Source organism: Marmota marmota, unplaced genomic scaffold, assembly GCF_001458135.2.
Source record: "Marmota marmota marmota unplaced genomic scaffold, marMar, whole genome shotgun sequence".
NCBI lineage: Eukaryota > Metazoa > Chordata > Mammalia > Rodentia > Sciuridae > Marmota > Marmota marmota.
In genome coordinates, this window is record NW_025999960.1 from 12338750 (window position 1) to 12353019 (window position 14270).

The 14270-nt window shown below is 31.2% G+C and overlaps 1 protein-coding gene across 1 annotated transcript in view; it reads left to right on the forward strand.

The window, feature by feature from the left end:
• The window catches only part of Arid2 (AT-rich interaction domain 2), a 177320-nt gene that overhangs the window by 99270 nt on the left and 63780 nt on the right, over positions 1 to 14270 (forward strand). The window contains exons 2-4 of the mRNA XM_048802581.1: positions 2324 to 2457; positions 7567 to 7785; positions 9814 to 9881. Coding sequence (XP_048658538.1) covers positions 7596 to 7785; positions 9814 to 9881 — 258 coding nt within the window. The 5' untranslated portion in view covers positions 2324 to 2457; positions 7567 to 7595. The remainder of the gene's footprint in view (positions 1 to 2323; positions 2458 to 7566; positions 7786 to 9813; positions 9882 to 14270) is intronic.

Here is a 14270-nt window from a genome sequence, read left to right on the forward strand (position 1 = left end):
GAAAAACTGCATTATGGGCTGGGGATGTGGCTCAAGCGGTAGCGCGCTCGCCTGGCATGCGTGCGGCCCGGGTTCGATCCTCAGCACCACATACAAACAAAGATGTTGTGTCTGCCGAAAATAAATATTAAAAAAATTCTCCTTTAAAAAAATTGCATTATGAGGATTTTTATGTATGATAGTATATAGTACTTTGGTGTCTGTTCTGCGTATTGCTTACATTCCATTTTGGGTATTCTAGGAGGAAAGAAAAGTTTATTAGTATTTACTAGTAATGGTGTTTTTTCTTCTTACTGTAATAAAAAACATAAAAATTTTAAATCTGGTTTTTGCATTCATGAACAAGAAGTTTGCAAAGAGTGTCTTTTTTTTGAAAAAGCATCTTAAACACACTATTTAGTTGTAAGATTTTGATTTAAAAATTTTGAAATCTCTTATTTCATAAACATTATTTATCTTTAGTCTGTGTTTAACCATTCCTCCATGAGTTGTCAATTCTAAAAGACCATACCATCTAGAATATACTCAATATGACCAAGTGATTTCATGTGAAATTATCTTATAATTTCAGGAAAAAAAAGTTACATAATTTTTGAGCAGCTATTTTCCAGTTTGCTTTTATGTCTGAATTTATACATACCCTTCTTTCTATAATATCTTCCCTAATAATAATTTTTAAAAGACTTTATTCATTTACCCATTTAAGTTCGTTGTTGGTTTATACTAAATATAAACTGCCCCTCTTTTGTCTTTTTTTTTCTTTTTTGTTTGTTTGTTTGTTTTTAATTGTAACCTCTGTTGGGGACAGCCTCTGGATCAGATAGAAACATGTGCAGGTGCATCCCTTTCTGAGTGAATTCTCAGGGGTTCTATTTGTTCATATGTCTTGGCGGTGTTACGCTGCCACTCTGTAGTAGTGAAGAACAGGGTTGCAATTGTTAGCTATAAGCAAGCTGCCTGCTGGGATAGAGTTCTCTGATCCAATTGAGCTTACATGGAAAACAAGGAAAGAATGGACTGGGAAGAAATGGGAAGGGACAGTTTAATTCCTTTTCAGATTTGAGAATATAAATTATTTTGCTTTTAAAAACTGGGAAGGAAAAATGAGTAGTAGTTATGATTTTCCAAGTCATTAGTTTTTTTATTTGTATAAAATTATAGCTTTCATTCCTTCTGCCTTAAAAACTAAGTTCTGATTATAAAAACAAGATAGTATTTCTTCGTATGTCCATTGACATTCTTTCCCCTATTACCTGTCTCCCCAACAGCAAAGGGTGGGTAACTGTAGGGCTTTTAAAAAATTTGCCAATGAACTTAGCATCTGTCTGGATCACAAATGGTAGAATGATTGATCTTTAAAATAATCACACATAGAATTTTTCTATGGTAAATTTAAGTCAGTATATAAATCAGTTTAACTTCTTACTTGTGAACTATAGTAGCAGGTATCTTAGAATACAATGTTGTGCTTGACATGGTTTGACTAATTGTGTCCTCATTTTAAAATCTTATTTGGGAATATTATTTTGAACTGGTAGTGACAATTTAGATTATGAATTTGAAAATTTAATTCTAATTAGTATTAGGATTGGTCATATCCAGTAATGATGATATAGTAGAGGATGTAAGAACTATCTTTTAAATTGGTCAGAATTTCTTAGGAACATTACTTTTTGGTGGTGATTTGTCCACGCCATCCTATCATATCCGGTGTCTATGAAGAGAAAATATTCATTTTAAATGAGCAGATTAAGCTTATTGCATGCGATTTATACGAAACTGAAGATAAGTGTATTAGTAGAATAAAATACTATATAGCTATTAAAAAGAATGAAGTAGTACAGTATGTATGGACATACTTGAATCTCTAAAATATATAACGTGAAAATATTCACAGAAAATATGTTGACAGTTGTATATGAACTTGTGGTTATCTCTGGTAAGTGATATTGGATAGTCTAGAATTAGGGAATCTTTTAATTTTCACTTGGTTTTTACAGTGACCAAAAATAACTTAAAACAAACAACTGTAGTGCTATTCATCCATAAATAGTTGTTCTTTGATAATCTCTACTTACTTTTATAATTTTAATTGAATAGTGGTCTGCTCTTCTGAAAGCAAAAACTATAAGAATTGCATTGAGTTTATCTGCAATTATTACTGATAAACTGAGGTTACTGTTCCACTAATATAAGAAATTTGTGGTACTTTATTATTACTAGTTTTGGACACCCAGAAAAGGTAAACAGATATATATGGTAGGAGTTTTAAAAAGACACAAATCTGTTTTTAAATCTTTGCTGTGCTGTTTTTCTATTCCAGTTATCTAGAAAAGTACGAGAAAGTTCATCATTTTGGGGAGGATGATGATGAGGTACCACCAGGCAATCCAAAGCCACAGCTTCCTATTGGTGCAATTCCATCTTCCTACAATTACCAGCAACACAGTGTGTCAGGTAAATATCACTAGAAATTAAAAGGGCATAGTTCCACAGCTTTGAACTAGGAAAATAGACATTATTCAATGAGTTAGACCATTACTTTTCACTTGGAAACACTAGGTGTTGAAGTATTACACCTTTCAAAGAATCTTATCTAGTTATTATCAGGGCCCTTTCTCAAAGGTTCTTCAAGAATTTTAGTTGCAGGAATTTTTAAAAGTTAAAAAATCACTTACACTTTCAAGTAAAGTTTCTTCCTTATTGTAAACATTTTTATTTCTTATTGGTTGGTCATCAGTTTATACTGAACTAAAACAAGATGTGGAAGGTCCATTTAAGATTAGGGAAGCCAAGAATTTTCATATAGGGTCTACTAGATTTTCTACAATTCAGTAATTCCCAACACTCAAATTCTCAGAAATGTTTCCAGTTATTCTGTTACTTTCCTGCCATGATATCAGGAATAATATTTTACTTAAGTCACCTTGTACCATTTATAGAAAAATCTGTAGTTAAAAAGAGCTGAACTCAAATTGGAAATAAGCAGTTCTAGAGTCTGATAAATATTTCTGAATACTGTTGGAGGGGGTTCCCATTTTTAATGGATCTGGGGATTAGGACTGATGATGATGACTAGGAAGAAAGATTCAGGGAGATAAGATGCATCTGTTTCTTTGTCAACAGCATTTGGCCTAAAAAAAAAAAAAAAACAGAAGCTATTTCTTTTTCAAAGTTATATTCTTTACAGAATTGTAGTTATTCTAAATAGTTATTATTCATTGGTACTGATGGCAGTCTTTATAGCTATCTATTTAAGCTGTCTCATTTGTGTCGGTATCATCATCTCTTTTGTTTTATTTTTACATTGTCTTGTTTTCAAAGTTTCTTTCATATTGAGTTTGACTCCATATTCTTACACAGTCAGTAATGACTAAAGAAATCAAGTCTCTTAAAATCTCTGATTTTCATTAGAAGAGTCTTCATCTGATGCTTTTTTAAATAATTGAAATGAGGTAGGAGCAGGAAGTGCAAACCAACATCGCTTTGTTTTTAATTAGTAGTTATTACTGAAAGAACCAAGGTTAAAGGAGAACATTTTAAGTCACCACATAGACAATCTTGCTCATAGTTACAAGTGATAGAATGAGGTGATTTGTTATGTGATATGTTCTTTGTTCCTAAAAGATCCAATGACTGCTGATTCAAGGGTATTATAGAGGGTATTCCAGCATTGAAAGAGACATTGTACTAATGACCTTTAAGATTATTTATTACTATGTGATATTTTATATTACAGTAACAGTATTGCTGTTCATCTTTGTAGCTTAAATTGAGTTTGGTGTCTGCTACTATCTATAGTGTTTTAAACCAACCCTTTTCTCCATTTGGTCTTATTTAAAAACTTTTTTTTTTTCTTTACTGGATCTGTTTTCTGCCTCCCCTCCCCTAATTAAAACTGATTTACTTTAAGATATATATAAAATATTTTTGGTATTGCAGAAGCTCATGATGAAACACATTTATGTACAAGTTCTGTAATTTTAACAACTTCTTTTTTAAATGCTTTGATATGTCTTTGTTGTTTTAAAGAAAAATCTGAACAATTGCATAACATATGTATTGTGTTTGATAAAATCAGGGCTAAGGATTCATAGAGGAAAACACTGGGAATCATAAAAATTATAGAATATCAAATTCAAACTTAAAAGAGGTGGTATTTAATAATCATATTTATGAATTTAATTTTGTTTTTCTCAAAAATGCCACAGCATCATTATGGTGTTCTACAGATTTCATGATTATCAGTATATATTTTTCACTAATGATTGTTTTCAAGTATCATTAAGGAAAACAGAGCAAATTTTATAGATTTTCTTTGTATATGTATGTGGTGTGTATATTCTAAATAATCACATAAATGGAGTTACCTAGGGCATTTAGAACCAGGTGCAGTGGTACATGCTTATAATCCAGCAACTCTGGCGGCTGAAACAGGGGGATTGAAAGTTTGAGACTAGCTGGGCACTGTAGCGCATGCCTGTAATCCCAGCGGCTTGGTAGGCTGAGGCAGGAGGATTCTGAGTTCAAAGCGCAAGGCACTAAGCAACTCAGTGAGACCCTGTTTCTAAATAAAATACAAAACAGGGCTGTAGATGTGACTCAGTGGTTGAGTGCCCCCGAGTTCAATCCCCAGTCCCACTCCCACCCACCACCCCCCAAAAAAAGGAAAGAAAGTTTGTGTCCAGCCTGGGCAACTTAGCAAAACTGTCTGAAATATAAAGGGACTAGGGATGTAGCTTAGTGATAGCACCTTTAGTCCCTGTGTTTAATCCCCAGAACAAAAAAACAAAAAAAGCATGTTTAAGAAAAATGTTTAGCACTGGAGATATAGCTCAGTAATAGAACACTTTCCTAGCTTGCATGAGGCCCTGGGTTGGATTCCTAGCAACACACAAACAAATTTTTTTGGTTATATCATTATAGAAATTTGCAATGTTATTATAGAAAAATTGTGAAAGACAAAATTGACAAATGACAACTCATTGAAATTTATGGTATTCTAGAATTTTAGAGTTTGTCAGGATTGTAGTAATCATGTAATCCAACTGTATCATATTTTTAAAAGGCAGCCAAGCACCCTGTCCTTTTGCATACTTGGTATTAAATTTGGAAAAGTTTAATATAGGAAGTTTTAAATTTCTTACTAGTTGTTTTTGGGTAAATATTTTTCTTTAAATGTTTGATATTCTAGCAGATGTTTGGACTACAGTAGTCACTGCCAGTATCAATAGAACGTATTGTAGAGTTCCTGCAATGGATATAAACAGCACTGAGCAACCCTTCTCCTTTCCTCTAAGCTGAACATAAAGAGAAGTGATTTCCGCAAATTAGGCTTGTGAGCAATGATCCATTTTTATAAACTTTAAATCAAGAATGTTGAAAATAAACTTCCAGTCCCATTCTGAATTTAAAATTATAGTAGTTTGATCATATCTCCTTGGGGAATGGAAAGGGATCTCAAAATCTTTCTCTCTTTCTTTTTTTAATTTGAGATCCAGTCTTGCTATGAACCTTGAACTCCTGGGCTCAGGTGATGATCCAGCCTCAGACTTCCCAGTAGCTAGGAATACAGGTGCATGCCATTGCATCCAGCTAAATCTTATAAATATTTTTTGTACATTGTCTTAAGAATCTTTGCCAAGCCTAATATAATTAAAGGATGGTGTGTGTGTGTGTGTGTGTGTGTGTGTGTGTATTTTATGTTTAGCAAAGTCACTCAGGTAAAGATGTATTGATTATCAGTCATTGGTAGTAAATAGAGCAATTCTAAGATCATATTCAAACTTTGGGACTATCACAGACATTGAATATGAGTTGCAACTTTATTTTTATACAAGAGATTTTCATGAAAGCTATGTGAAATTTAAAGATTATTGCTAAGACTTGTCTTCTCATTATCAATCACCGGTTATAATATGGAAATTGAAATCTGCTCCTATGTTCGTTTTGTTACTTTTTCTCCATATGTTATTGAAATTTCATTTATCAAGATCATAAAAATAAAGAATATGTTCTTATTTTCCAACCTTAAATATTGAAAGGATCTGTGTCATAGTCATTTGTAACTGTCATGACACTTCTTCATTATGTTATTAGAGGCATTCTAGAATATTTTAGAACTGAAGAGGTTTTTACATGTCTGTGTTAGGAAATGAAGAAATTCTTTGTCTGTCATTTTCTATATAGCATATTACAACAACATTTTTATTTTCATCTTATTTAGAGTGTGGGTTTTTTAAAAAAAAAATCTTCAAAATCAGATATTTCTGAAATGTTTCGTATGGAAGTTTTCCAACTTTTGTTTCTTTGCTTCTTTGTACTAGTTATGGCTTTCTTTGTAAAATATACATAGTGTGTTTGTCTTAGGACATAGCTGCCAAAGCCTAAGCTGCCCCATTTAAGTTAGTGTAAGTGAGTGTTTTAGGCAAATCTTAGTTACATTGTGTCAGGCATGAATTTCTTAGGATTAAAAAAAAAAATGAACCATGAAAGTAAAAATTTTTAAGTTCACTTTCATCAAAATTAAAATTTCTCTTAAGAAAATGAATCTTTCCTCTGAGAGAAAATATTTATAAAACAAATATTAGATAAATGATGTGTATTCAAAATATTTAAAACCTACAATATTACATGCTAGCAAGAAAAGGAAGCAAGGAGAACTCTCTATACATTGCTGGTGGAAATGCAAAATGTAAGCCACTTTGTAAACAATTTCTGTTTCTTAGAAGGTTAAGCATACATTTTTTGTATAACTCAGCCATACCACTTATGGTATTTTTCCAATAGGAATGAAATCTGTATGTACATGTATACAGCAACTGTATTTTTAGGTGCTAAAATCCAGAAACAACTCAAATGTACTGAAATATGAAATTGATAAGCAAACTATGTTTAAAAAAATGTGTAACTGATTCATGCATCATCATAGACATGATCTCAAACCATTTTGCTAAATGAAATAAACCAGACATAAAAGATGACATGTTGTATGATTTCATTTATTTAGCATTTGAAATAAAATAAAATCACACAGAATATAGGATCAGGAGTACATTGGAATAAACAGTGGGACTGACTGCAAAGGAGCATAATATAATAATTTTTTAGTGATAGAAGTGCTTTATATTTTAACTATGGTTGCAATTAAAAGACTATGTATTTGCCAAAACTCACAGAATTCTAAAACTGAAAAGGATGACTTTTACAATTGTTAACTATATCTCAGTAAATTAGAATGGTTCTTTGAAATAAACATAAATTTCAAATATAACTACAAGAGTAAAAGTATAGGTTATATAAATTAATCATACAATACTACTTTGACCATGATGTCCAAGAAGGTGATAAGTACATTTTTGTGTTTTATACTTTTTCAAGACTGTAGTTTTTGTAATTTGCAAACCTAAGTTCAGAAAGTTGAATACTTTAAACTTCTAATCAGTTTTCATGTTATTAAGGAAAAAAAGAGGGAGGGAGAGAAAGCTCTGTCCCGCTTCAGAAGATACTAACCGTAATCCTCACTATACTTAAGGTGTTTTCTTTTTTTTTTCTTTTCTTTGTTAGATTATCTGCGGCAAAGTTATGGGCTATCTATGGACTTTAATTCGCCAAATGATTATAATAAATTGGTGCTTTCACTGTTATCTGGACTCCCAAATGAAGTGGACTTTGCTATTAATGTATGCACTCTCCTATCCAATGAAAGCAAGCACGTCATGCAACTTGAAAAAGACCCTAAAATCATCACTTTATTACTTGCTAATGCTGGGGTGTTTGATGACAGTAAGTTTTAAGCTGAATGTATTAAGTTATTATTCTGTAGAGATGTTAAGGATTTTTTTTTTTTTTAAGATTTTAACTAGAAAAATACTTTGTCAATATAATAGCATTCCTTATTCTTATTACTTAAAAATACATTATTTAAGATGAATATTTTGGGTTTTTAAATCTTAAAAGTTTGAATAGTAAATTAATCTCATTATAGCTTTTGATGTAAAAACCCAGTTTTTGCTTGGAGTAATATATGGGTTTCCTGAGTTGAGATTGGTTCTTAGAAAATTCAGATAAAATTAAAATCTAGAAGAAATTATTTTTTATCTTATAGAAAGCTATATACATAGCACAGTAGACATAGTCTGTGAGAGAACTTGTGGTAGCATTTTAATGGTTCCTGTTTTTCGTTTTTATCTTCAAATAGCAACATTTTTGCACATGAATTCATTTTTCTGATATTTGATTAGGTTCAAGTAGTGTACTTTCAAACATAATTTTATTTGGGATCTCTAAGTAGGATTCTTTGAAATTTACCCTGTACTTATATTATATGAAAAATTTTTAACTTAAGCAAAAATAAAATTGTTTTTTTACCCTACCTGAAACTATCTTGGTTACCCAGGGGAGAAGCAAAGATCATGATTACTTCTCAGTTTCTCTTATGGCTTTGAAGATCTAAATTTGTTTGATTTTTATCTCACTTTCAAAATGTTTGATTACTGATAATATTATTTTGATCTTTCAAATATAACTTCAACATTTGATATAGAGTGGAATTGGAAATTGTTTCACATGTCTTAGAAAATTTTACATGAACCTTTCACGCCATGCGCAATGGAGTATGCCTGTAATCCCAGTGGCTCTGGAGACTGAGGCAGTAGGGTTTCTACTTCAAAGCCAGCCTTATCAACAGCAAGGCGCTAAGCAACTCAGTGAGACCCTGTCTCTAAATAAAATATAAAATTGGGCTGGGGAGGTGGTTCAGTGGTTGAGTGCCCCTGAGTTCAATCCTCGGTACCGACCATCCCCCCACCCCCTCCAAATGAAGCTTTCAGAAAATATATACTCTCAAATCAGTAATTTTAATGAAGTCTTTCTATTTTGGTCATTGACTACAACTACATGTGAATAATCAATTCTGTATAGGCTAGAAGTAATCTTATCAATTTTGGTTCGCTAAGGCATGACAGTTTTCAGACTGTTTATCTTCTTGAATTTGGAGTTGTATTTTTTTTAAGTTTTCTAAAAGACTAAATAATCATGCATTGTAGCAATCTAAAACACTAATAATTTTGCAAATTCTTTTTAGGGGATGTTTCTGTCATTCCAACAGCATAAAACGTGTAGCGTTCCACAGTACGTGGGGACTTTATGAAGATACTCTATACTTAAAACTGTTTTACATTTCAAAAATAATTCTCTTTGGAGAATTTTCCTGAACGGAGGTTTCATTTATAGAGTTATTTACAAAGAATTTCCTGCTCTATATTTTTGAAATTGGAATTACACAATTATTTCTGAAATTAATATGAAAAATTTTAATTACGACAATTTGGCAATCTAATAGCAATAGCATCTTTTTGACTTCTTAAGATTTTTCTTCTCTACAAATGGAAACTAACACACAGTATTACAGTAATCTTCATTTCTTTTCTTCACTGTTTATGTTTTGAAAATGAGTTTTGTGGTTGTTTTTTTTTTTTTTTTTTTTTTTTTAGTGTCTGGGATGGAACCCATAACCTCATGAATGCTAGGAGAGTGCTTTACCACTGAGCTATATCCCCAGTTCAAGTTGTGTATTTTCAGTTTGTAGGGACACATTTTGGAGGGGGATTATATAATTTTAAGAAAATTTATATTTTAAAAGATTATCATTATAATCCACTAGTAATCATTACTACTGTCATTTACTATGAAACAATTTCTAGTGCACAAGATATATTAAAACTTTTAGTTTTACTACTTTTGATAGCTTATATAATATTAAGAAATAAAAATTTTATTACATTTTATTAAATGCACTATTTATTATTTTAGCTTTAGGATCCTTTTCTACTGTATTTGGAGAAGAATGGAAAGAGAAGACTGATAGAGACTTTGTTAAGGTAATAAACATAAATTAAAATGTTAGCCATTGAGTTCTATGTAGCCAAGAAAATAATGGATCAAATGGTTCATTTGATGTACTTGATACTACATGCTTTTATCTTTAGCAAATTATAAACATACCTCTTTAGAGTTGTGATTAAGTTGAGTAGATAATCTTTTAGGATAGCCAGTGAATTTATTATTTACATTTTTTGTTGATTTCTGCTGATGCTAAATCTGCATCAGTAGCAATAAATATTTAAATTACTTAATTCCTCGCTGGAATTCTGAGAATGTTTCAGGAAGTTTTATTTTTATATACATTTTGACTGTGCAATTCAGGAAGAAATGAAAATCCAGATCTGTCATGAAGTTCTCAAGAAGACATATGACTCTAAAAGATGAGTAGGTGTTAATATATGGGAAAATATCTGGCAATATATTTTTGGGAAAAAAAAAACAACCTGTGAACTTCAGATAAGAAATTACAAAAAGAATTGGACATTTGTTTTCTAATTTACATTTGTCTAATTTTCCTGGCTTTCAAGTAACTCATGGGATGCCTCTTTTATTAACCCGCTGTGTGTACATTCTGTCACATTTTAATAATAGAACATGGACATTAAACACTATTATGTAAGCACATTTCCTTTTCTTTAAAATTGATACATGAATAGCTTTTTAGTTTGACAACTTTCAATTTTTGTTATTTCTTTAGCTAAAAGTTTTAAGCCTGTCTACATTGTTTCTTAAAAGTAGACCCCAAACACCATGATATACAACATATATAGACTAATAACTTAAATATGAAATCATTTGCAATAAAACCTTTTATTGAAATATTGTACAAATTTGAGTTAAAAGAGATTTCTTTTAAGAAACAGAATCTGTCAGCCAATTGTAAGATTTTTCTGCTGGAATATTATCTAAAGAAACGTGAAATCAGAATTTATGTCCAGCTATTACAATATATTATAAAATTTCAAAAACCTCAATTGCATTAGGTGAATTATATTATAAACAAGAAGCTTTAAGGTTTTTTAAAGAAAATATTGCCAGTTGTATGTGATAAGGTTCTACTAATCAGAAACTTCGACTTCTTCAGCAGTCTGAAGTGCTATAAATTATCATTAGAAATAATGCATCAAGATATTTTTGAGCCTTTAATGAGCCTTGCATGATTTTATTAGTAGACATCTGATGTTTAAATTGTCACAAAATCCTTACACATTTGATTCTTAACTAATATTACCACTGAGGCATTTTTCCTTTATAATTTTATAATATTATTTTTTTCTTTAGCTAAGAAGATATTAAATTAGAGGGTTATAGACACTCAACACCATTGATTTGTATCAATAATTTTTATATAAATACATTCTGAATTTGTTTAAATGTTATCATATAAAATATTTCTTTACTTTTCAGAAAAGAGTTGAAAGTTAATATGGACTAGATATGAAACAACTTAATAGTCTTCTTTACAATCTTTCTTTTTACAAAAGTTTTGGGGGTTTTTTGTTCGTTTGTTTTTAACAAAACCATTCCATTATATAAAGTATTTAAAGCAATATAGGAATCTACAGTCTTTCTTCAGAGATATAATATACATGAATTTTATTTTAATGAGCTGATAACATTTAATAAATAATGGAGGACAAAAGAACAAGATTGATTCTTAGTTTTATAAAAGTAATGGATGTACATTGTGGAAAAGCTAGAATTCATAACAAAAGTCAAAACTTAAAAACCCATCATTAATTACAAGCATCCAGATATAAACACTGTTTTATGTGCATTTATCAGGTATTTTCATATATATAATAGTTAAAAAATAAAATTGTATTTCAAACGTATGCGTGTGTGCGGGCGTGAGTGTGTGTGCACACATTGGACCTAGGGATAGAACCTAGGACCTTACATGTGCTAAGCGAGTCATCTTGTCCTTTCACTTATATTATGATCTTTCCTTCTTATTATTAATCTTTAACATCTTAATAACCAGTTATTTTATATTACAGATATTTAACAGTTCGTGTAAATAATCTATATTTTCAGAAATTTAGGTAATTATTATGACCTCGCTAGGTTCAAAAATACCTAAAGTCAAAGCTATAAGTATGTAGTTTTTTCTCAGAATAAATTCCAAGAAATGAAATTCCAGAGTTGAAGATATTAAAACATTTTAATAAAAATATACCATATTAATTAAATTTTATAATTACCTCTCATGTTATTATGTTAAATGCAATTGCACCCCAAAATAGGTAGGCCTAGTGCTTCATAAAGTATTGTATAATCAATTGCAGTTTCTGATATTTATCTGATATCTGATAAAAAAAATGTCTGATTAATAGTTTTAAACCTCTTCATTTCAGAGAAAAATGGGATGAGCCAGGAGTGGTAACACTCACCTGTAATCCTAGCAGCTTGGGAGGCTGAGGCAGGAGGATTGCAAGTTCAAAACCAGCCTCAGCAGTTTAGCAAGCCTGAGCAACTTAGTGAGACTCTGTCTCAAAATAAAAAATAACAAGGGCTGAGGATGTGCTCAGTTGGTTAAGCGCCTGTGTACCAATTCCTGGTACCAAAAAGGAAAAGAAAAAAATATTGAACTGTTTTACTTAATTGATTGTCTTTTACATAATTTTGCACATATATTTTACCAAATTTCTTTATTTGGCAAATATTTACTAAGCATTTTATATCTACTACAGTTTTTCCAGACACAGGAGAAACAAGGTCCCTGCACCCCCACTGAATTTCTTTTTAAGTTCTGAAAGACAGACAATAAAATTAAACAATGTAGGTTGAGAATTTTGCAAGTATTGTGAAGAAAATAAAGCAGAATAATGTGATACAGTTGTAAGACATGGGGTATATGCAACATTAAATATTGTGGCCAACAAATGTTTCTCTCAGGAAATAAAAAATCTGATGATATTTGGTAAATTTAAGTGATAATAGGGGACCACCAACTTCGGGACGAAGAGCTTATCAGGCCAAGGAAGTAGCAGATGCAAATGTTATGAGGTAAAAACAAATCTAGTTTGAGGGATGGAAGTATGCTTGTGTGGAAGGACACTGGTGAGCAAAAGGGAAAGTAGTAGCATACAAATATGCCTGTTGTAGATATGAACGGCATGCCGTTGACAAAATTCTGATTAATGTCAAAATGTATTAATCATGTTTTTGTATTTATTGAAATTATGCCTAGTAGACATTGGAATTTTTTTTCTTTAATTATTTTTCCCCTGACTCCTTTCAGTAAAATTTTTTATTAAATTTTAACCCATACTTGGAAAAGTATGTAAGTATACAGCTCAATAAATGTTTACAAAAATGAAAATTCTAGTGTAGCTATTACCCACATGAAGAAACACAAGTACCTCTGCAGTGCCCCTGCTTATGCCCCATTTCATTCTCTTCTTCTTCCAGTCCCTCATCTGTTAACCATCCTTCCTTCTCATATTCCCTCAAACTGTTTATCTTTTGTCAGCCTTATACTTGTGATAGATTCATTCATGTTGTTACAAGCATTTACACTTAATTCTTCTCTATTGTAATATATTATTACATTGCATGAATATACAGTATTTTGTCCATTCAGCCTTAAATTCAGAAAGCAGTAAGAATTGAGTTATTTCCAGTTTAGAAACAAAAAATTCTGCTTGTCATGTATTTTAGTAAATGTTTGCATGCATCTGTGTTGGGTATTAAGAGTATAATTGCTAGGTATATTCGGGTATGCATATATTCAGCATTAGTAGATATTGCCAAACACATTTTCAGAGTGTTTGTCTTATGTCTTAACTGCAGTAAATCAGAGTTCCGGTTGCTTCTTGTTACTAGTTATCTGGTATTGTTGGGCTCTTTCATTTTAACATTCAAGTGGATATATAGGTTAATGCATCTTGGTTTTAATAACCATCCCCCACCCCACCCCCAATGACTAGTGGAATATAAAATAACTTTGGTTATTTTGGTAGCTTCTTTTGGTCGGTACCTGTATTTTACCCAATTTTCTTTAAGATTGTCAGTCTTACTGACCTGTGGTCTTTTTATGTTTTTATGGGTTTTTGTTTGTTTGGTACCGGCGATTGAACTCAGGGGCACTCAACCACTGAGCCACATCCACATTCCAATTTTGTATTTTATTTAGAGACAGGGTCTCACTGAGTTGCTTAGAGCCTTGTTTTTGTTGAGACTGGCTTTCAACTTTCGATTCTCCTGCCTCAGCCTCCTGAACCGCTGGGATTACAGGCATACACTACTGGGCCTGGCCTTGTTATATTTTGGGTAAAAGTTACTTTTAAGATGTATGTATTGGAAATATCTTCTTATAGTATCTTATATCTTTTTTATTTTTATTTATTTTTTTTTAAAGAGAGAGAGAGAGAGAGAGAATT